Source organism: Rhinatrema bivittatum, chromosome 1 (genome assembly GCF_901001135.1).
Source record: "Rhinatrema bivittatum chromosome 1, aRhiBiv1.1, whole genome shotgun sequence".
NCBI lineage: Eukaryota > Metazoa > Chordata > Amphibia > Gymnophiona > Rhinatrematidae > Rhinatrema > Rhinatrema bivittatum.
The window spans coordinates 681,987,029-682,011,537 of NC_042615.1; the positions used below are offsets into that span (position 1 = coordinate 681,987,029).

General features: G+C 42.6%; 1 protein-coding gene across 2 annotated transcripts in view; it reads left to right on the forward strand.

Annotated features, from left to right (window-relative positions):
- The window catches only part of LOC115074737 (baculoviral IAP repeat-containing protein 1-like), a 104,162-nt gene that overhangs the window by 67,127 nt on the left and 12,526 nt on the right, over positions 1-24,509 (forward strand). The window contains exons 12-14 of one of the 2 annotated variants that reach the window (XM_029574503.1): positions 7,696-7,857; positions 10,365-10,451; positions 24,164-24,328. In XM_029574503.1, coding sequence (XP_029430363.1) covers positions 7,696-7,857; positions 10,365-10,451; positions 24,164-24,328 — 414 coding nt within the window. The remainder of the gene's footprint in view (positions 1-7,695; positions 7,858-10,364; positions 10,452-24,163; positions 24,329-24,509) is intronic. The other variant, XM_029574510.1, reaches the window with a different exon arrangement.

A 24,509-nucleotide genomic window follows, 5' to 3' on the forward strand; every position in this document is an offset into this window, starting at 1 on the left:
CCCTTTTTGCACGCCTAGTATTCCTAAGGAAGACTACTCGTGGAAAAACGGCCTCTGCCTCTTGGAGCAGCCGCGCCGCAGAGAAGGACTGTGCCGCGTTGCTCTGAGGCAGCCCCTACCCTAAATTCAAACACGGCTTGCTGGCCAATCAGGATTGGCCAGCATCGCCTCAGCTCCTCCTTCTGCCCCTAGCCTTACCTTACTGATAACCGCCTCACCTTCTCCTGACCCCGACCCCCCCCCCCTCCGCTGCCTGTCCCTCAGGTGACCCCTGCCTTCCTGGGCCCTTCCTCGTCCTGTGGCACCCTACCCCTAGGGACCTGCCCCTTCCCGAGCATGCCTGGGCCCGCATTACCTTGGCCTGCCAGTCATTTCGACTGTCAGGCCCTCCAGTCTCATTGCAATCCGTGGCTTAAAACTGAGCCTAAGTCAAGCAAAAAGAGCACTAGCGTGCAGAAAGAAAATAGCATGGCAACCTTTCCACTCACAGCACTGCATGTTATCAAGATCATCTGCCGAAATCTAATATTGAAACCAAATATGCAACAAAAGCTTTTTTTTTTTTTTGCTGAAAGGATTCCTGTTTATTTAAAATTATGTATGAACTACTTTACAGATTATACTAAATTATTCAAAGCAATATATACAATATATAAAATACAATACATAAAACAAAACAAACTTAAAATACAAATGATTCATAGAGCAGGAAATAGTGCACAAGAGCTTTTTGTACAGTTAAACACTCAAATCAGTTAACTCCAGGTTTAAAAAAATCATGATTTACCACTGACAGAAGCCACCTGCAAATCCTTTGCAGTAGGGAAATACCTACAGTATCTGAATGTAATCCACTCTGAAGTGCCAACCCCAGAGGGATTGCGATCTAAGGGCTGTAAACCATTGTGATGGCTCGTCTGAACGACGGTATAGAAAATCTGACAAATAATCATAAATAAGAAAAAATGAAAGAGAAAAAAGTCTGTTCTAAGTTCTCTGATAATCAGTTGTTGGTAACTATAAATAATGAGCATGCTGAAGTTCGGAGGGGAATTTTTCCAATCTGTGACCATTGATGAAGTGTTGCAGTATATTTCCTGTATGAACTCCCCTACATGTACTTTAGACCCTTGTTCCACTGTTATAATAAAGTTTTTATGTCATGAGATTATCCTCTATCAATTCCAATTTGGCTTTAGGCCAGCAGACAACACTGAAACACGTCTGCTTTCAAACTTACACATATTTAGATGCAGTTTTGAAACAGGTACAAATTTCATTCTAGTTCTATTAGATCTGTCAGCTGCATTTGACACAGTTAACCATCAAATAATGTTATCCCAGCTGCAAGGTACGGGCATATTGGTGGTGGTCCTTAAATGGTTTACATCATTTCTTACTGGCCAAAAGAACCAGGTGAGACTTAATTGAGCATATTCAAAAGTTCAAGATATTGAAACTTGGGGTCCCTAAAGACTCATCATTATCTGTGACTCTTTTTTTAACATTTATCTGCTCCCAGTCTTTCTGTTAAGGTAGTAGCAATTTTCACTATGTGCAGGCTACCTCCAAGCAAAAATGTAAACTTTAGGTGTAATAATAGTTACCCCATTTGTTCATTTCCATTCCTAGCCAGCAGGGATCTCTGGGTTTGTCCCATGCCCTTCTGAATTACATTAGTGTTCTCATCTTCACCACCTCTTCCAGGAGGGCATTCCATGCATCTATCACCCTTGCCATGAAGAAATATTTCCTGACATTGTTTTTGAGTCTTCCTCCTTGGAGTTTTATCATATGACCCCTAGATTTATAGATTCCTTTCTATTGGAAAATATTTGATTTGTGTGCATGGTTAATTCTTTTCAAGTATTGAAGCTCTACATCATATCTCCCCTGTCTCTTCTATCTTCCATGGTATACATATTAAGGTCCTTCAATCTCATCTTAGATGGCTTTCCATAGAGACCCCACACCATTTTAGTCACCTTTCTCTAGATCGCTTCCATTCTGTAATTATCCTTTTCGAGATGAGGTCTCAAGAACTGAACACAGTATTTCAGGTGAGGCCTCACCAAGGGACTGTACTATGGCATTATCACTTCGTTTTTCCTGTTGGTTAGGCCTCTTTCATTACGACCCAGCATCCCTCTGGCCTTAACCAGGGGCAAGCCAAGACAATATGCTGCCTGACGCAAGGGAGGGGAGGGCACACCCCCTGCCCCACTCTCACTTTCCCACACACACCCAAACATGCCTACACACTTATACACTCATTCACTTCTCTCCCTCTTCCTTACACACATGCACTCACATTGTCTTTTCTCACCTCAATTCTCATTAGCCACAGGAGCCTCCTCTTTCCCCAGGCCCATGGGACATGCGCACCACTTCCTCCTCCTCCTACACTAGCATTGGCCCGCTCTGCCCTTGTTTTATTTTCAGATGGGGCCTGATACTGTTGCTCCTCCTCCTGCATCTTCAGTTTCCCACGGAGGAGGGTGACGCTTCTGCTAGTCTTTCTTGTCGCACAGCACCAGCTTCACGTTTTCTTCTGGGGGCACGGGTGCTGATGCTCCTCCTTTGAACGTGCGCTGGTTCAGGCCCTTTCTCTTCCAGCCTTCTGTAACAAGGCACCCGGAGTTTTGGGATGTTGGCCCAGAGACCCAACAATTCGCTCGGCACGCACAAGTTGCACTAGTGTGCACCCCCTTGTGCGCACCGATCCCTGATTTTATAACATGCGCGCGGCTGCGCGTGCATGTTATAAGAACGGATGTACATTTATGTGCACTGGGTAACTTTTAAAATCTGCCCCTGAGAGTGTATAGTAGTGAATGACGACATAGACTTAATTGGCATCACAGAGACATGGTGGAAAGAGGATAACCAATGGGCTAGTGCTATACTGGGGTACAAATTATATCGCAATGACAGAGAGGAGCATCTTGATGGCGGGGTGGCGCTTTATGTCCAGGAAGGCATAGAGTCCAACAGGATAAAGATCCTGCATGAGACTAAATGTATAATCAAATCTTTATGGGTAGAAATCCTTTGAGTTTTGGGGAAGAGAATAGTGATAGGAGTATACTACCATCCACCTGGTCAAGATGGTAAGACAGACAGTGCTAAGAGAAATTAGGGACGCTAACCCAATTGGCAGTGCAGTAATAATGGGAGATTAACTACCCCAATATTGACTGGGTAAGTGAAACATCAGGACATGCTAGAGAGATAAAGTTCCTGGATGGAATAAATGACAGTTTTATGGAGCGACTGGTTCAGGAACCAATGAGAGAGGGAGTAATTTTAGATCTAATTCTCAGTGGAGTGCAGGAATTGGTAGAGGTAACAGTGGTGGGGCCACTTGGCAATAGTGATCATAATTCAAATTTGAATTAATGACTGAAAGGGGACAATAAGTAAATCCACGGCTCTAGCACTACAAAGGTAAAAAGTGTGCAACATGCGTGGAAGTTGTTAAAAAAAAATACCATCCTTGAAACACAGTCCAGATGTATTCCACACATTAAGAAAGGTGAGGTGAAAAAGGCTATTTTAGCTTAAAAGATCTTCATTCAAAAATTGGAAGAATGATCCATCAGAAAAAAATAGAATTAAGAATAAGCACTGGCAAGTTTAAAGTAAGACATTGATAAGACAGGCTAAGAGAGAATTTGAAAAGAAGTTGGCTGTAGAGGCAAAAACTCACCATAAAAACTTTTTAAAATATATCCGAAGCAGAAAGCCTGAGAGGGAGTCAGTTGGACCGTTAAATGATCGAGGAGTTAAAGGGGCACTTAGGGAAGATAAGGCCAAATCACGGTGAACCTGGAAGATGTGGTAGGCCAGATTGACAAACTGAAGAGTAGTAAATCACCTGGACTGGATGGTATACATCCCAGGGTTCTGAAAGAACTAAAAAATTAAATTTCAGACTTATTTCAATTAATTTGTAACCTATCATTAAAATCATCCGTTGTACCTGAAGATTAGACGATGGCCAATGTAACCCTGATATTTAAAAGGGATCAAGGGGTGATCCTGGAAACTATAGACTGGTGAGCCTGACTTCAGTGCCAGGAAAAATTGTGGAAACTATTATAAAAAATAAAATCACAGAACCTTTAAATAGACATGGATTAATGGGACACAGCTAGTATGGATTTACCCAAGGGATGTCTTTCCTCACAAATCTACATTTTTTGAAGGGGTGAATAAAGTTGTGGACAAAGGCGAACCAGTAGATGTGATGTGTTTGGATTTTCAGAAGGTTTTCGACAAAGTCCTACATGAGAGGCTTCTAAGAGAACTAAAAAGTCAAGGGATAGGAGGCGATGTCCTTTTGTGGATTGCAAGCTGGTTAAAAGACAGGAAACAGAGTAGGATTGAATGGTCTGTTTTCACAGTGGAAAAAGGTTAACAGTGGAGTGCCTCAGGGATCTGTACTTGGACCAGTGCTTTTTAATATATTTATAAATGATCTGGATTTCGGAGCGGCCTTGGAGGGAATGGGGAAAGCCATTGGGCTTCCCCTAGGGCTCGGCATGCGCAAGGTGCACGTGTGCACCCCCTTGCGCATGCCGACCCCGGATTTTATAACATGCGAGTGGCAGTGCGCACATGTCATAAACTCAGGTATACATTTGTGCGCGCCGGGTAGAGCGCACAAATGTACCCCCTGCGCGTAATTTTAAAAATCTGCCCCATGTGCATATCTGTTGCCTAATTCATTCACAATTTTATAAAGCTGTCCCCACTGAGGGCAATTTTCAAAGGGATTTCTGCAAGTAAAGAAGAGTTTACCTGCGTAAAACCTTCTGCCTTTGAATATTGCCCTTCCCCACAAGGAAAACGGGTGGCACTGAAAGTGGGAGACGGCGCGGGCCACCAGAAGTTTACCCAGACATTTCATTTCCTTGATTTACCCACATACTTTGCACCAGTAAAATATACAAGAAAAAGCCTTCTCGTGGCACTGGCAGCCAAACAATTTTTGAAAGGGAAACTGCTAGCCCACTGAAAATTTCCTTATGGTGGCATAGTAGACATTTATGTATTTATTTATTTAATTATTTTTTGTTTTTTATATACCGATCTTCTTACATTATATGCAAATCAAATCGGTTTACAGATATCAGCAAATAAGGACCAATTGGCCTACCCAGTCTGCCTAGTTACCCCTGTTTACACTGCTCTGACTAAGGATATCTCCCAAGTGTCAGTGTGCAAGCTTGACCACCAACACGGTCCTAGCTCTGGTCATCATCCTTTGTACAATGAAAAGGATTTTTTAGCCATTAGCCATAGGAGATTACCTGCAGGATATTGCTCCTTATGCAAGGCAGTTTTGTTGCCCCATGTCTTGAGTCCTCTACCATTTTGGGAAGATACACATATGAGTTTTCATGCCTAAGCCAGTTCCCCCGTCCCCATCATTTCTTTTACCCAATCTCTCACCCCTTTCCCAAGCATTCTAGCACCATTTTGATTTCCACCACCTCTGCTGGTAGATTATTCCAGATGTCTACCACCCACTGTGCAAGAAAGTATTTCCTCTCAGCCTTCCTCTCGTGAGCCCTTGTGTCCTTCAATTTTTTTTCTGTGGAAAATTGTATCTTGATGTACTTTATTCATTTGAATAATTCTATCATTTCCTCTCTCCCTTTTTTCCTCCAGCAAGTACATTTGCATGCCTTGAGTCTCCTTATTTAGAGTTTGAATTCCAGGCCCTGTAATAGTTTGGTTTTTCTTCTCTGAACTGCTTCCATCCTCTCACTGCCTTTGCAAAGGTATGGCCTCTAAAACTGACCAGGTTACATAAATCCTCTTATTTTCAGAAATATATGTTGGGATGTCCTGTTGGAGGCATATTTATTTATTTATTTATTTGAATTTTTTATATACCGATATTCCTATAAAGAATATAGATCACACCGGTTTACAAAAGAACTGAACTTTCGCTATGAGGCGATACATTAAACAATGAAAATAGCCATTGAACATTTAAAACCATTGAACATTTGAAACAAATGGAATCAAGGCACAGCAGCAAAACCGAGAACAAAAATAAATAAAATGTGATTCACAAATCGAACATTGTTTAAGATTGGAAAGTGTTCTTAAAGGGCTGTGAGGAAAAAGATCAATAAGTCCACTAGACGTAGGTCATAGGACTAGGGTTCATGTTTTTAGATCTGCATCAAGGAGAACCAGGGTTTTCAGGGAAAGATTGATTAAACAGCCAAGTTTTTAAGTCCTTCTTGAAGGTGAGGAGACACTGTTCTTGACGAAGGCCAGGAGGAAGAGTGTTCCAAAGTGTCAGCCCAGATGTAGATAATGCTCTTTTGCTTAGAGAAGATTTAGAAGGGGGAACTTGCAGAGAGCCTTTGTAAGCTCTTCTAATAGGTCTTTCAGAGGATTGAGCACGGAGTTGATGGCACAGATTTAGAGGGGCAGTGTTATGAATGTGTTTATGTATCATCATTAGTACTTTGAACGAAATCCTAGCTTTGATAGGTAACCAGTGTAAAGACTGAAATATGAAAGCTAGGAAGAGCAAAAGGAGCTCTAGAGTCACAAGTAACATGAGAGTTCATTGGCAATTTTATTTAATAAGCCGGTGTTCTGAAATAATAATAAGTATAAAAATATAATAAAATAAATGGTAATTTCTAAAACATTATTAAAATAGGACTCTAGATGGCCATACTCATTCAGTTATAAATATTTTCTCCTGTTTGCAAAATGACTGACAATGCCTTGTGCTAGAGGGATATCTCATTCAGCTCCGATAAAGCATCATATATCATCAACTATGTTATGTATTTGCTCCCCGCTCCCCCCTCCCCATCTCAATAATGCCATGTGTTAGCCCAAATATCTTTATATTTGCAATATGAATACACTGCCAATTATACTGCTCCATGTCCCCCCTGCCCCATTTTTCCCAAGTTTTCCTATTTATTTATACCCCTTGCATCTACACAGTACCCCTCGATAATGTATTCCTCCTACCCCTGCACATAGTCAAAAATCAAGTTAATTGTTTAAATGGTTCGCTACCTCACCCAAGTTCCGCTCCCCGTTCTTTGTACAATGTTCAAGTTACATGTAAACCGATATGATGTACTCACGAATACCGGTATAAAAAAAAAAAAGCCTTTAAATAAATAAATAAATAAATCACCACTTGTCTGCTAATATTTCCCAGTCTGGAAAAAAATCTGCAGTAAAATCAGTGCAATGATGAATTCATATAATCTCCTTTTCCCTCTCTCATGTATATTTTTGGGAACAGCACACATGACACAAAGATACCTAAGCTGCTAGACAAGTAATTCTCCAGTTTTGTCTCCCTCCTCACCTTCAGTGAACCTTTGGTTTGTTGGAGTCTCCGTCCTTAAGAATTCAGATCGTACAGCTGATAGGAGCAGGTTTTAAGCTAAAAAGCACAGGGATCTATGGAATGTGGGAAATATACCAGGTGATATCAGGTATTTATATGTCACCTTTGATATGCTTCAGTCTTGGTTCTGGATCAGGGGGTGACTTATTTTTCAGTCTTCCTGTTGGGTTTTTTTTATTATTCCTTTTCCTGAACGATTTGTTTGTAGATACATTGTCATGTAATTGTTCTACAGAAAACTTTAATAAATGAAACAAATATTTTAAAGCTCTGTCTTTTACATTTTTCAGCTGAGTTTATTAAACACTTCGTCAATCTCACCGTGTTTCATTTGAACTGTACATCCTTTCTGGATTTTGAGGCCTTGATGATTGCACTCTCTTCCTGCAAGAAGCTCACAGAGATTAGATTCACTGGATCATTTTTAGGGGACAAGGAAATACAATTTTTTGGTAAGAAAAATAATTGCAAATCAATATCTATATATTGGTATGGATGTTTAAATATGAAAAGTTGATCCAGCATCTGAATTGATTAAACATTCCTTGCCTGATATATTTATTTGACTCTTAGGAGGCATTGTTCTTACTGTCAGACATAATACCTTAAAAGAAGATTCAGGAACATTTAGGCAGAAGATCAGGTCTCAGGATTCTTGAGAAGAAGCAGGCCTCTTAGCTTCACTGATTGTTTCCTCTAGGGGACCACGGGCAGTTGGCTTAGAGCAGGGGTTGGGAATCTCTGGTTATCAAGAACTGCATTGCAGTTAGGTTTTTGGGATACAAACATCTTCGACTGCCAGAAACTTTGTGAAGTAACACAAAACCCTTCAAAAAGACATACTGAGGTCCATATTCAAAAACATTAAATAAAGATTTGGGCACTTATACGACTAAATTCTAGCCAGATAATAAGTTATCCGGCTAGACTTTAACTGGATAAGTTAAGGGAGCTCTGGGAGCGTAACTGGGAGGAGTTGACTTAGCCAGGTAAGTTATTTTATTTATTTATTTATCTAGCTAATTCCAATATTCAGAGTTAGCCGTACGTTTGGTCAGGCCAAAGAACTGACCTAAATTTAACCAGCTAACTTTAAGATGGCTGCACTAACGAATATATCTCCAAAGTTAACCAGATAAGTTTATCTGGCTAACTTTGCTATCCAGATAGTGACTGAATATGGACCTCTGAGAACCTACATGGAAAACCTGCCAAACCATAAAAAACTAACTCCTAGGACTCAAACAGCAGCAATTGTACCTGGGAAAAGGCAGCACTGCACATGTTACTATAGGCCCTAGAACACCAATACACCTTCTACTGGAAAAATAGAATAAGCCAGATACTACATGTCAGCAGAATCCCTCACCTCATTCACATACACAGAACACAAACTGACCCTTACCTAATACAAAATAAGAGACCACGAATTAAAAACAGAAAAATGCAGACAAAATCTGAAATGGAGACCCCAAGAAGCCTGACTGTGCATGCAGTGCAATACCTGAGAAAAAGAAACAGAAATGCATTTCCTCCCTAACTGAGCAAAATGCAAAGTTATCAGAAATGTACATTCCCAAAGCTGACATATTCCACATTCTAAAAACTGAAAATAAAATATTTTCTACCTTTGTTGTCTGGGCATTTTATTTTTGTGATTGGGTTGGTCCCGGTCTCTCTCTTCTCCATGCCACTTTCTATTTCTTCTCTCCTCCTGTTATCTTCCTTTCCTTCCCTACATCTGCCTCAGACATTATTCCTTCCCTTTCATCTTTTTTCTCCATTTCTCCCTTCTTTGCCTTTCTATCCATTCATAATTAAATTTCACCCCTCTTCAACCCTCCAGGCCTCTGTCTCCCTCTCTTCACCCCCCTTTAGCCTTCTCATTCCCCATCTCTCACTCCTTTTCAAGCATCCAATTCCCCTTTATCTTCACCCATTCCCTGGTCCTCCATTTCCACCACCCTTTTCTCATGTACCTTCTTGTGCCTCTCATTCCCTCACTAGCCTCTGCTCGTTTCCTGACCTTCATTCCTTCCCTGACCTCCAGCCTATTCTTCTACTTCTTAATCCCTACCGGCTTCCTTATCTGTTTCACAACAATTCCAGCCCCATGCCCACTCTCTATCACCTCCTTCACAGACCCATCCCTTTCCTCACACCCCAACCCTATTCCACTGCCTTTCACCCTCTGTCCAGTCCTCCAGGCAAATCCACACTGCCTAGCAATCCTTCCCCGCCCTTCAGCCCCTTTCTCTTTCTCACACCTTCACTCATATTCTCCCCAGCCGGTTTAATACCAAAAGTAGTACTCACCCAACTACGAAGCCCCCACTGCCCCTCAAGTCTATCAAGAGTTCAGCTCTTAACCCTGCCCCCAGTATAAAGGTCGCTGCTCTTCCCTGATTCTTCTCCTGCTCTCCACCCCAGTATCTGCTGTCCATGAATCCGCAAATCCTATTCCTCCAATGCTCTCCCCATCACATTATTCACTTGCACTACCCCCCCCCCAAGTCCCTGATGCCCATTCTTATTTTGCTGCCCCTCCCAGTCCTTGCTTCCCATTTTCCTCTCCTCTCTGCCTCAGTTCCAGTCTTCCCCTGCACTGTCCCTTCTTTCCCGTGCCCCAACCAGCGCGCTAAGCTGTCACGCTGCAGCTTAAATACAGGCAATTCCTCCCTCCTGCAGCCCCACAATGTAAACATCCCCTGTTTGAACCGCAGGACTCTGTATCTATGGAGGCCTGCATGGTTCAAACATGTGCTGTCTCTGCAGTATACTAGACTGTAACTTGTGGCTGTTGTGTATTTCAATAACTGATTCTCTTGATGGAATAAGACTTCAATTCAGGATGTCAAAAATAGTCAAATACAATATTACTGTATCCACACAATATTCTTTTATCTTTAGTTTTAATTTATAACTCATCTAATATCAATATAAATATTTTTCCTTCTAGCTTCTGCACTGCTACATTTTACATATCTTAAGGTATTAGTCCTCAAAAGTGAACATGTAACTAACAAGGATGCTTTGGAGATTATTGGTATGGTTTGCATTTTTTAATTTATTTTTTAAATCTTTCCTCTCCATTTTATCCCTCAATGGTCTCTTTTTCCAGTTGCCCATGGCATGCCAGTCCAAAAGCTGCCTCTTCCAAGCCACATGCTCTGTGTCACTCAGCTAGCAGGCCCAGCACAGTGGTGCCTATTGCCTTCCCTCACCCACCCCAGGCCTAGGCCTACCACCTCCACAGTATGCCTAGGCCTGATGGTCCTGGAAGAAGGGGGATCTAAACTTGGCATGCACATAGCACTGGAACTTGATCCATGGGAACTGGCTCTGCATTTTCATTCTTTTAGATTGTATTATATATTAAAAATGTCACCCGTTTCATAGGGGAAGGAACAGTGTACAATCATTGATAAATGTAGTTACTTGGCTGACAAAATGTAACTGGAAAAAAGAAGGGCAGTGATTTGTCTTATAGGAGGTTAGCAGGCTTATGACAACATTGTGTCAGTATTTTGCTAATGAGCAATGACAGCTTTATGCATGTAAGTATGCATTGTGGTAACCAGCATGGACCAGTGGTTACAACCCTAAACAAGACCGGGTGGACCATTTTACTCTTTATCTACTGTCATTTACTATGTTACAATGTAATCTAAATAGATTTACATTTGGATGTACAAATCTGGATTGATTTTGGCCTGGTTTGATGTTAGATGAGGGTTTTAATTTGTCTAATTCGTTTGATTTGGGAGAGGATTTATATTAAACCTCTGTGTTTATCATGGAAAACAAATTTCTTTCAATTAGGCCTGAAAAAAAATTTCAAATCAAATCCTTCAAAAGTAATGCAAACTGCAGTTGAAAGTCAACCTTATTCAAATTTGTTTACCTAATTTAGGAAGTGAAGGAAATGGAGAATACAAATTTGAAAATGCTCCTTCCAACTCTACCTCCGCCATAAGCCTACCCTTTCCAATGCAGTGAGGCGAGAGAACCACCAGAGTAGTGGCTCCCAAATCCAGTCCCGAAGGACCCCCAGTTCTCAGAATAAGTACAAGGATAATGTGCATATTGATAACCCTGAAAACTGGACCGAGTCAGAGTGCTTAAGATCTGGGTTTGAAAACCACTGCACTAGAGAAATTAAATTGCAAAATTTTCTATAGTGCAACATTTCACTTTTGCTATCTGATTTTAAGTTGTTTTGGTGGATTGGCCATTGCTGGGAACTTCCAATGTGTGGATCCATACACCATTTATTAGACAGCAAAACTGCAGACTTATTGTCTTACATTCAGCACTAATGACCTGGCTTATATTGTTTTTAATTTGTCAGTGATGCTGATAATTGTCATTGCTAGCATCAGCATGAATGGCTAAAGAGCTACTGTAGATACTCTATCAAAAGGAACCCCTCTTTGATTTTCATATTTATGAATATCATATATTCCCTGGCAATAGTTACATGGATCCGAGGGGAATTTATTTATTTACATTTATAACCTGTCATATCCCACTCTATGGCCCATGGTGACACATAAAAATACAAAAGATTGCCACAAAAATTCCACTAGACCAATTACAATAATCTAAAGCATATAAATATCATAAAACAAAACACTAATTAAACCAATAAAACTGGGCAGTCAAAATGTAATAATTAATCAAATGCATAGAAAATGCAGAACAAAGTAGCCAGGTCTTTACGGATTTCATAAAACGTAAATATTGGTCTAAGAGACAATAACCCAGGGGCAAAGTATTCCGTAGTCTTGGGCCAGCCGAATAAAAATGTTTATGCATTTTTCCAATTTAAATCCTCTCAATGAGGGAAGCTGAAGCGTGGCCTCTTGCATCAAATTTAATGAAGAAAAATGCACACAGGAAGGACCAACTTGATGATGAATATGAAAAATCAATCAAAACAAATACTTTAAATTGAATTTGGGCTACAGTCATATATAGTCAAAAAGAGCATGACCTACTATTACCCGAGCTGCATTGTTCTGAGAAATCTGAAGATGATGAATAGATTTCACTGGAATTCCTTATTACATCACATTACAATTATCCAATTTGGAACAAATCAGAGCCTATCTTTTTATTTGTTTATGACTCATCTAACTGTAATAATACCATAGATGAGGAACAACCAATAAAAAATACATCAAACACAAAAATATAAGCATAAAACAAAATAAAAACTGGTTCCTGAGCCATTACTAGTAACCAAAACAGTAAAATATAGAAGAGCATAGCAGTAGCTCAAAACTTATGCAAAATATTCTTTCAGAATAAAGGCTAGTTTCAGAAAAATGGCCAAGTCTGTGTCATGATGGCCAGATTATTTTCTTAACACATTTTGAAGGATTCTCTGTTACTTTGAGATCTTATCGGGGTCTTTAAAAAATCCCTCTAACATATAGTTAAAGGAGTAAGCCGCAAAACTGGCCAAATATTCTGAAAGAGTGAACGTAGTTCTGCATGAGTAGCTTTTTCAGCCCTCGTGATGTGAAGAGACGCATTGTGGTCACATTGCACATTAACTTCACTTCCCAAATTAAAACTAGCTTTCTGCTTCTTGGGCTATTTTTTTAAAATACTTAATAGCGAAATTACTTGACCGATACGAATCTCATGAACTGCATTCTCAAATGGCCTGTAGAATTTATCATTAGTTTGTTAGTGTCAATGATCAGAACTGAGGAACACTTTCCCTTTCCCTGCTGGTCATGAAACTGATAAATAAAACATAAAAAATAAATACCAAGATTTATGCTGATGAAGGCCATTTCAGCTATTTCTAGTTCATATAGCCAAGACTTACTGTTGCAATGTTAATGCACAAAGAAGTGATGAAGTGACAAAATCATACTGGTAATAGAAAATGTGTGATGAAGCTGTGAGAAGCTGTTCAATACTGCACATTCCACTTAGTAAGTTACTCAAACAATCATTGTATTCACAATGTTTAAATACAGAAAAGATGTGTTTTCAGTAGTACAGTCCCCCGACATGGCCATGTTTCGGCAGAGGGGGTTGAGTCGGGAGGGAATAATAGGATAATCTAAAGACTATAGAAGAGAAAATTAACAAAGATCATATACAGAATTACACAAATCAGATGACAGTATAATCATACAGATAAATGAGCCCTGACCGATGTGCCACAAATGTGCAGTAGACAGCAGCTCTGCCATGCATGCGCGGAACAGAGAACTCTGAGCGACATTGCGAGCCAGAAGGGAAGGAGCAGGATGTGAGGCAACGGGAACACCAGCTATCTCTGAGCAGGTGCGCGAGCTTGAGATCCATGTGCGCGCTCCCTCCATCCCCCACCTACACTGAGGATCGAGAGAAGCGCAGGGTCCGGGCATCTGCGAGTTGAAGAAAAAACAAACGCCGACATGCCGAGGTGGAGCTGGGAGATAGCCGGAGCCCATCCCTCTGCCGCCAGGGAAGGGGGGAGAGAGTTGGGACGGTCGCAACAGAGAGGGTGGTGAGTGACTGAGGAGGGAAGGTGAGGGAGTGGGAGTAAGAATGAGGGGGAGAGGTGAGAGTGGAGGGAAGGGGGTTTGAGTGAGAGGGGAGGGAGGCAGTGGGAGAAAGAGGGTAAAACTGAGGGAAGGGAGTTTGAGTAGGGGCAGGGGAGGGAAGGGGAGGGAAGGGAAGGGAGGTGAGTGGACAAAGGGGGGGCGAGTATCCTAGGGGGAGGAGGATGAGTGACCGAGGTGAATGAGCGAGGGGAAGGGAGAGTGAGGGAGAAGAAGTGTAGAAGAGTGACTTCTCGAGTCACATAGCAACAGGGGCGGATTGGCCTATTGGGATAGGGCTTCCCTCGGTGGGCCGGTCTAGCTGGTCACGTGGTTTTGACCACGTGGCTCTTCCTCAGCCCAGCCTCGGCGACTCCCAGCCAGCCCCCGCTTGAGACCAAGCTAGCGGGGGCCGAAGAAATAAAAATTGAGGCTGAAGAAAAGAAGATCAGCCAGCCCGGGCTGAAGAAATAAAAATCGAGACCGGCAGAGGCAGAAGAAAAGAAGATCAGCCAGCCCGGGCTGAAGAAATAAAAATCGAGACCGGCAGAGGCAGAAGAAAAGAAGATCAGCCAGCCCCCATGGGAGACCAAGCCGATGGGGCCGAATAAATTAAAATCGAGGCCGGCGGCGGCCGAAGAAAAGAAGATGGGCGCCTCCCTGCTAGCCCCCGCTTGAGGCTGGCTGGGAGGCACCCATCTTTTCTTCGGCCTACGCCGCCGGCATCGATTTTAATTTCTTCAACCTCCGCCGGAGACCAAGTCGGGGGGCCGAAGAAATTAAAAAGGCCGGTGGGGGCCGAAGAAGTGAGCACCGGTGCTGCTAACCGCCGCCGGAGACCAGCTGTTCAGCTGGGGATCTTAGATCGGAAGGGTGCTTCTGTGTGTGAGAAAGGAACGGTGCGCGTGTGTGTGTGTGTGTGTGTGAGAGAAAGGAATGGTGCATGCGTGTGTGTGTGTGTGTGTGTGTGTGTGTGCGTGTATAAGAAAGGAATCTGCCAGTTTAAAAAAAATGAAATGTGATAATACATATACCTCAACTTTTGTACTGGTAGCACAACTTTTGAAAAGTTGGATGAAAGATGAAATTACTGAATTTTAAGCATCCCTCTTCTGGAAAATAAAATTTAGCAAAGTGGGTAGAGACAAATACTAAAGCAAAAAAAAATTAAAATATTTAAAATGTTCATCTCAGTAAAATCACAAATTTAAGATACTGATGCCAGGTGGGGTTTGTTTGTTTTTTTTGAAGCATAATTTAAGCATGAAGACTAGAATAGTTCCATCTGAAACAGTTTTGCTATTTTTTTTAAGCCTTTAGAAAATGTATATTTTTAAATGACTAAGACTGGAATCTTCCCATTTAAAAGGGAAGTTGACTAAGGATGTCTTTCGGTTCCATATCTCCCACATGAATAATCCTATGACTGATAGTTTTAAGAAAGACACTTGCTTTATTGCCTGAAAGCGTAAAACAAGAGAAGCTGTACGGTGTGGGTGGCTGTCCCTTGGGAGGACAGAACCTGAAGGAAGGGTGTCATTTTGCCTTCTGATAGGAATGTAGTTTTCTTATTTAATGGTTGGGATCATCACTTTCACTTTTAGTAAAAGTGAAAAAATGCTGCAAGTCTGAAAGCAAGGTGCTTCTGTGAGAGTGTAATGTGTATGTGAGACAGGGAGGGTGCTTCTGTATGTGTGTGGTATATATGTGAGTCAGGGAGGGTGCTTGTGTGTATCAATGTGTGTGTGTGAGAGAGATGGAGCATGTTTTTCACTGGCTTGTGGCTGTGAGAGAGGGCATGGGTGTGATTGAGCCTGTTTGTAAGTGAGATAGAACATGTGTGTGATTGAGAGCTTGTATGTAGGTGAAATAGAGAGAGCATGTGTGTGATTGAAATCCTGTGTGTAAGAGGGAGCGAGAGCATTGTGTGATTGAGAGACTGGCCAGAGAGGTGACATGTGTATGTGTGAGACTGATCAGGGAGATGACTGGTGTGTGTGTGTGTGTGTGTGAGAGAGAGAGAGACTGGTTGGGGAGATAATTGGTGTGTGAGAGACAGAAACTGGTCTGTGTGAGAGAGAGAGAAGAGATTGATTGTGGTCCCTAAGGAAGAGGACCCTGAGGACAGCTTCAGCTGCTACTGCTGCTTCTGGTGTGGCCTGCAATGGAAAGGAGTAGGAGAACTGCAGGATAGGGTAAGTAAAGGTGGCTTTTTAAGTTCATTTTTCTTGATTGACTACCATTTTAATTATTGGGTAGTATGTGATGTGTCTGCTGTTTGAAATATTTTATTGGTGTTTGGTAAAGGTTTCAAAATTTACTTGAGTCTTTAATTATTGGATATTCTATTCATCAGCTGTTTTGAAATTATTTTATTAGCATGATTTTATAATTATGATTCATGATTTATATATCTTGATTTTATTGATTGTTTCATGAGGCATGGTGACATTTTTGTTTTTCCATTGTTGCACTGTATAGAGTCTGGCATTATACATTTTACAGTTTAGTTTTTGTCTGCACATTTCTATTTCTATTTTTATAATATATATATATTTTTTTTTTTTCTGTATTTGGTGAGAGTTTGTGTTCTGCATGCAAAGACTGAGATAAAGCATTCTTTTAGCATGTGGTTTCTCTGTAGGGATCTGTAGTAGCTTGGCCTGTTCTGTTTTCCTGATAGGAGGTGTATTGATATTTTAGATTCTGGTATAATATTTGTGGTATTCTTTTTCATTGGTGGGGTTGTTATTCTTTGGGTTTTGGCAAATAGTACTGTGTTGACACGGGAGGACCATGCCGAAATATAGGGGTGTGTACATATATATGTAAATTATATATGTAAATTATATTGTATATGTAATTGGGTACCCATGGGCCAGTATGGAGAAAAATCCCCCGGGCCACTATTTTCCCTCATCCGCCCCTGCATAGCAATGACTGAGGAGGGAGAGGGGGAGTTGGGAGTGAGGGAAGGGGGTTTCAGTGAGGGGAGGGAAGCAGTGTGAGAAAGAGGGTAAGACTGAGGGAAAGGAGTTTGAGTAGGGGCAGGGGAGGGAAGGGAGGTGAGTGACCGAGGGGGAGGAGGGTGAATGAGCGAGGGGAAAGGGGAGTGAGGGAGAAGTGTAGAAGAGTGACATTCTCGAGTCACATAGCAATGACTGAGGAGGGAAGGGGAGGGAGAGGGAGTGGGAGTGAGAATGAGGGGGGGAGGTGAGAGTGAGGGAAGGGGGTTTCAGTGACAGTGGGAGAAAGAGGGTAAGACTGAGGGAAGGGAGTTTGAGTGGGGGGAGGGAAGGGAGGTGAGTGGAGGAAGGGGGTGAGTGACCAAGGTGAATGAGCGAGGGGAAGGGGGAGTGAGGGAAAAGAAGTGAAGAGTGCCATGTCCGAAAAAGAACTGAAAAAAAAAATTTAATCTAGCCCGTTTTCACGGGCTTAATGGCTTGTAGTTACATATCGTGAAAAAGGATCTTGAACAATTTAATATTGTAGCACCAAAATATGGTATACAGTCATAAAACAAGACAGATATTACAAGATGGCGCCTTATAAGCAAAAACTGCACCAAAAGTGCTGTAACCAGAGGAAATCAGTGACCTAAATTGGGCCAATTGGACCATTGATAAAGCTACCAAGCCAGAGAGAGATGTAATAGAGAAGGGACCAATTAGAAGTGTTGAATAGCAACCCAGATACAGTAAACTATCTCCACTAAAAGAATGAAAACAGTATTGCCAATTTAATGATTTTGTAGCTAAATCTGGCAACTTTTTGAACCCAATAAAGATTTTAGAACTGTGAATGACAGGAAACTAATTTAGCTATTTTTGGACAATTTAGCTACAAATTTAGCAACTTCCTCACAGTTCTAAAATTTCCATCAGGTTTTCAATTTATAGAGCAGTGGTTCTCAACCTTTTTTCTGTCAGGACACACCTGACAGATGGTTCTCACATGCATGACACACTGACCCATGATCGTCACAGGGCTAGATGTAAAAGTACAATTTGCATCCACGGGAACCCCCCTGACCCACAATAATCGATGTAAAGCAGAATTGACATACCCCATACAACTCACCCTACAAAAAAGATATTCTGGTTCTGGTGTCATCTCAGTAACAGCAACTCAAACTCCTTCTACTTCCAGGCTCAATAGCCCTACTTATGAAAAGACAGCAGTTTACCACCAATGCATGTCCTCTTGAGAAAACATAACAAATAAGACTGATACAAATGCTTACATGCTAGTAAAATATCTCACCTCAGTAAAACACACAGAACCGACCTAACATACTCCCAGGATCTGTAGTAATGCACATAAACTAATCCTCACAAGTTACTCCTGTATTATGGAATACACTCATTAAACAGGAGCAACCCTATCTATGAAAAGGCAACACTACAAATATTAAATCAGGTCCTAAAAACCAATACACCTCTTATTAGGAAAACAGATCTAGCAAGCAGCTATAGATCCCCACACAGAAATAATTGTAAAACTATACTAATAAACAGAATAAATGTTTCAAAACAGCTATGAACAGAATAACATCCAACAATTAAAAACTCATAAAAAATATTAAAAATTCTCCAAACACCAATAAAATATTTTAAAAAAGCAGACACATCACGTAATATTAAATAATTAGAATGGCAGTCAATCAAGAAAAATAAACTTAAAAAGCCACCCTTTACTTACCCCCTCCAGCAGCTCTCCTATTCCTCTTCCATGCAGGCCATAGCACACAGTAGCAGCAGTAGATGCTAAGCTCTATACTCATGGTCCTCTTCCTTAGGGCCCATGTCTCTCACACACACACACCATACCAGTCATGCCCCCATAACCAATTTCTGTCTCTCACACACACAATCATCTCCCAAACAGTCTTTGACACACACATACCAGTCACCTTCCTGAACAGTTTCTCTCATGCCATACACACTCACACAGGCTTCCCACTCCCGTGTTCTACTTACATATACGAGCTTCTCACTCTCATAATCACTTTGTCTCACACACACTCACCAGTCTCTCACTCCCATGCTTGTTCTCTCCACATGCACAGGCTTCTCATTCCCATAATCTCTTTCTTTCTCTCTCACACACACAAACACACACCAGTCACCTGATCTCTCTCATGCATACACACACAGGCTTCCCACTCCCATGTTCTCTTTCAGATATACAGGCTTCTCACTCCCATGCTGTGTCTCACACACACCCAGGTTTCTCACTCCCATGCTCACTCTTCACATGCACAGGCTTCTCATTCCCATAATCACTTTCTTTCTCCCCCTACACACACATACACACACCAGTCACCTGATCTCTCTCATGCATACACACACACACACACACACACACACACAGGCTTCCCACTTCTACGTTCTGTCTTACATATACAGGCTTCTCCCTCCCATGCTGTGTCTCACACACCCCCAGGTTTCTCACTCCCATGCTCACTCTCTTCACATGCACAGGCTTCTCATTCCCATAATCACTTTCTCTCTGTTACACACACACACACACACACACACACACACACACACACCAATCTCTCTTTCATTTCCATGCTCACTCTCCACGTGCACAGGCTTCTCATTCCCTGAATCACGTTCTTTCCCTCACATGCACACACCAGTATCTTTCTCTCACACACACCGTCACCTTACCAACCAGTCTCTTTCTCATGCATGCACACACACACACACACAGGCTTCCCATGCCCATGCTCTCTCTCACATAATCAGGCTTCTCACTCCCATGCTTTCTTTCACACACACCCCCACAACACCAGGCTTCTTACTCCTATGCTTTCTCCCATACCCAGATTTCTCACTTCCATGCTTTTCTCTCTCACACACACACATCAGTCACCTCCCTGACTAATGTCTCACACTCACATACACATCAGTCATCTCCCTGAGCAGTCACTTTCATTGTCTCTCACATATACACACACACATCAGCTCTCTGACCAGTTTCTCTCAATCACAGACATGCTCTCAATCAAATACATTCACTTACACACAGGCTGGCTGGCTGCTTCTCTCTCTTTCTCTCACTCACTTCCTCCCCCCCCCCCCCCCCCCCCGAGCACAAATGGAAGCTGCAGCAGCCTCCTCCTCCAGCCCCCGCAGGCCAAGAAAGAAGAATCCCAACGGCCGTGGGAGGCTCAAGCTGCTGTCTCCTTTCCCGATTACCGGCTGCTTTGATTGCTTGGGGGCCGCTGCTGCTGCTGCCGCCGCTGCTACTTTTACACGCGGAACGGCTCTGTCTCCTTCCCGCGCACCGCGTATCACTTCCTGTTCCGGGTACGGTGGGGGGGGCAGGCGCGGGAAGAAGAAAAGGCCAGCCGCGGGTGCCATAGCTTCTTCTAGCACCGCTGCTGTTCCCACTGGGCTTGAATGTGCTGATAGCCCGGCGGCAACGGCAGTAGGGAAGGAAGAGCAGCGGGAGAGACCGGGAGTATGCGACACACCTGCCGGTGCTTGGCAACACCCTGGTGTGTCGCGACACACCAGTTGAGAAGCGCTGTTATAGAGGATATCTGGAAACAGAAAAGTGTAAGACAGGAAGACCTCCAATGGTTAGAATGCTGTTAGAAAATGTAAGAGAGTGAAACCATCTGTGGCTAGAGAGATGCACAAGAGTGCAAGAGAGTGAGACCTCCTTTGGCTAGAGTGCTGCACAAGAGTGCAAGAAAGTGAGACCTCCTCTGGCTAAAGTACCATGTTGACTGGTCCTGCCCTCTCTCTCCCCTCCCTCCTCAGGACAGGCTCTGGTGATTCAGTCTCTCCCCATTCCTCCCCCGTCCCCACCAGAGAATCTGATGACATCATGGCTGAGCTCACTCTGCAGGAAGGAGAAAGAACAAATCACAGCCAGCAAAAAAAAAAAAAAAAGCAGGAGCTGCAACAACTTTGAGAGTGTGTGTCGATGTCTGAACATGTCTAAGAAAGTGTGTGTGACTGAGAGAAAGCGAGTATGTGTGCGTGTCAGTTCTGAGGGAGAAAGAGAATGTGCGTGAATGTAATCCACTCCTATTTCCCCACCAATCTTAGGCTCACCAGCTATTCTGACATCATGCAAGCCACCATGATTTTAGCTACTTTTTTACCCAATCTAAAGACATTTCACTGTGGATCTAGTGACTGTCTTCAAAAGGGAGTTGGCAACACTGAATGGAAGCCACTCGATCTCACGCTTTAAACCTAGAAGAAACAGAGACTGTAATTCAAAGATCCATCTTTGCTCCCTTTGAACCAGGTTAGCAGAGAAGTCACCTCCTCTCCTAAACAGACAAGGCTGTTCGATCATAAAAAAATATAAAACAGAGCTTGGAAATTTCAAAGGATTTGTCTAACAGAGATTAATGGAGTTTTCAATCTATCCAACTGCAAGCAACTGTTGCGTTTGCAGTCTGTGGGGCAAGCCGTGGACCATCACACTTACCTCCAGCCCTGAGCAAGTTTTCCCAGCTGCCAATACTGCCCTGTATGCTACAAGCCACGATGCAGCAAACCGCCATGCTCAGCCTGACACCACGTGGCAGAACACTGCTGACTCTCCTGGGCTGCTCCTAGGAGAACATGCTCCCAACTTCCCCTGACTTAAAGGACCCATGGCGGGAAATCCCCTGCAGTGCCCACAGATGACATCACAGCCTCTGGCCCATAAAAGGGCCTTCTTCCCTGCCATCCATGCCTCAGTAACAGGTCTACTACTTTAAAGTAGAGCAAGTTGCCTCGCTTTCCTGGTTTTCATTTCTGTGTTCCTGGTTTTCGTCTTCATCCTGTGGTCAGTCTTTAGTTTTTCATCAGTTCCTCATCTCGTGGTCAGTCTTCAGCTCTTTTGTGTCTTCGCCTACTTGCCTGTGCTGCTCCTTGCCTCCCTGTCTACATATCTGTCCTGCCTTCCCTTGGACGGATCTCTGGTTCTAACTTTGGCCTGTTGACACTTGATTATGCTTGGAACTCTGCCTGTCACTGACTACTGACTGACTCACAAACACACCTGACCTCCACCTGCCACTGCCCACTGTTTGACTCACAACCATGTTTGACCTTTGCCTGCCACCGACCTTCGCCTGCTGTCTAACTACGCCCATATCTAGCCAGCCCTGGACCCTGGCCTGTGACCCGACCATCTCTACTGATCTCCAGCTCATCAGCAGAGGTCCCTGTGTAAGACCTGCCAGCCCGGAACCTGAGGGCTCAACCAAAGGGAAACAAGGGCTGGAATAGGTGAAGCTCCAGTTGGACCTTTGCCTCAGCCAGCTCCACCAGCCAACAATGGGGACCTGCAGGGCTCTACCCTGAAGGTTGCGCCAACTCCATCTTGGTCCAAGGATCCACACCCACAACAGATTGCCAAGCCCATGGACTCGGTCATTGTCACTGCTCTCCAGGCCATTCCAGGTCTCTCGCACAAGCTCCAAGAGCAGCAGTGATATCTGGAACTGATTCCAAGCAATGGAATCAGTGCTATATACACTTTATGCTCCAAGTGGCGCTATTCCTGAATGACATTATGAAGACCACCTACATTCTGGTGCTTCTAGATGGCAAGGCCTTGGCCTCCGCCTCTCTCCTCTGGGAGCGCTCAGACCCTCTTAAGAGACTTACAGCAATTCAAGAAGGTCTTTGAGGAGCCCAGCCGGCTGGCCAACATGGGCTCAGAACTCCCTCACTTGCACCAGGGTACCTGCTCTTTGGCAGAATATGCAATTGAGTTCCAGACTCAATTGCCTATTGTCGAGAGAAAAATTTATTGGACTCTTCTAAACTGCGATCTCCTTCTCTGGCTTTGGTAACACCCTAAATGGGGCATTTTCCCTGTGATCAATACTCTGCTCCTCCATGTTCTCAGTTTCTGAGTTTGTACACCCTTAAACTGACAAACATTAAAGCATCACTCGACTTGCTTATCTACAGGGTTGATTTATTCTAGACTAGTGGTTAGAGCAGCAGGCCACGAACCAGGGAAACCACGATCTAAAGCCTACTGCTGCTCCTTGTGACTTTGGGAAAATCACTTTACCCTCCATTGTCTCAAGAACAAAAGAAGGCCTAGCTTCATCAAATTGCTATAAATATAGCAGAAATGGCGTCTGTGATAATTTAAAAAAAAATGGGCATGGTTAGGCTAATTTCCTGTCTTCCATGCAATTTCTACAAAGATGGGAACATTCAACTCAGGGTGGGGTTGGGGGAGGGGGGTGTTACATACACTGTCAGAGGAATTAACTGCAAATTTGAAATCTCTGAAGAATTTCTATCATTTGAATCGATGAAAGGCAATTAGGTAGATGGAAGCTCGCTAGTCTCTCACTGGCAGAACAAATCCCACGAAATTTCCGAACTATATTTTTTTGTGATCGAGTAGCCTCGCCCTTTTACCAGAAGAAGTGACTTCTCTGCTAACCTGGTTCAAAGGGAGCAGAGATGGATCTTTGAGTTACAGTCTCTATTTCTTCTAGGACTATATTTAAATTGTGAAATCGAGTGGCTTTCGTTCTTTTAGTGGGGGTAGCTTATTGTACCTGGGATGCCATTCAACACTTCTGATTGGTCCCTTTTCTTTTACATCTCTCTCTGGATTGGTAACTCTATCAATGATCCGATTGCCGAATTTAGGTCATGTGACTTCCTCTGATTGGTTACAGCAATATTGGTATGGTTTTTGCTTATAAGATGCCATCTTGTACTATCTATCTTGTTTTATAACTGTATACCATGTTTGGTGCTACACTATTTAAGTGGTTAAAGATACTTTTACACAGTATGTAACTATTATACTTTCCTTTTTGATTGTGTAATTCTGTATATGGTCCTTGGTACTGTAGTTGCTGCTGTTCTGATTGTTTATTTTCTCCTCTTATATACTTGAGATTAACCTGTTGATCCCTCCCGACACAGTCCCTCCGCCGAAATATGGCTGTATTGGGGGACTGTACTACTGAAAGAACACCTTTTCTGTATTTGAACATTGTAAATAAAATGATTGTTTGAATAATTTATTAAATGTAGGTTTTGGTTCAGGGTTGTGTAACTAGCATAGAATGAGGAGATAAAGGAAAGGTAAAGAGATTTGGGGTTAGTTTTAATCTTCTAAAGATTTACTATAAATTCATATCCTATATATGACATTTACTGTATTTTTTAAAATAAAAATGTATAATAAAACAAAAACCTGTTTTGCACAGCAAATGTCTTGGGTTCTCTTGTGTACCTGGAAGAGCTGGAACTACCTAGAGGGGTGGGAACACGTCATGCTGCAAAATCAATTATACAGCAGTTGTCCCATCTGCCACATCTTCAGATATTGAAATTTTACAGCTCTTTGGATGACGACAGCATTATGGATTTGGGTAAGTAATCATGAAAGTTAAGGGGTTATCCACGTCTTTGCAATACGTTAAACATTCCAGGCTAGATCTACAGGGTCAGCCCACTAAATTTGACCTCCTAAATTCTGCATAAAACTTTTCTTTGAATAAATGTGTACTCATAACATTGCTGGCAACATGCAACGTATTCAGCAGTGTACAT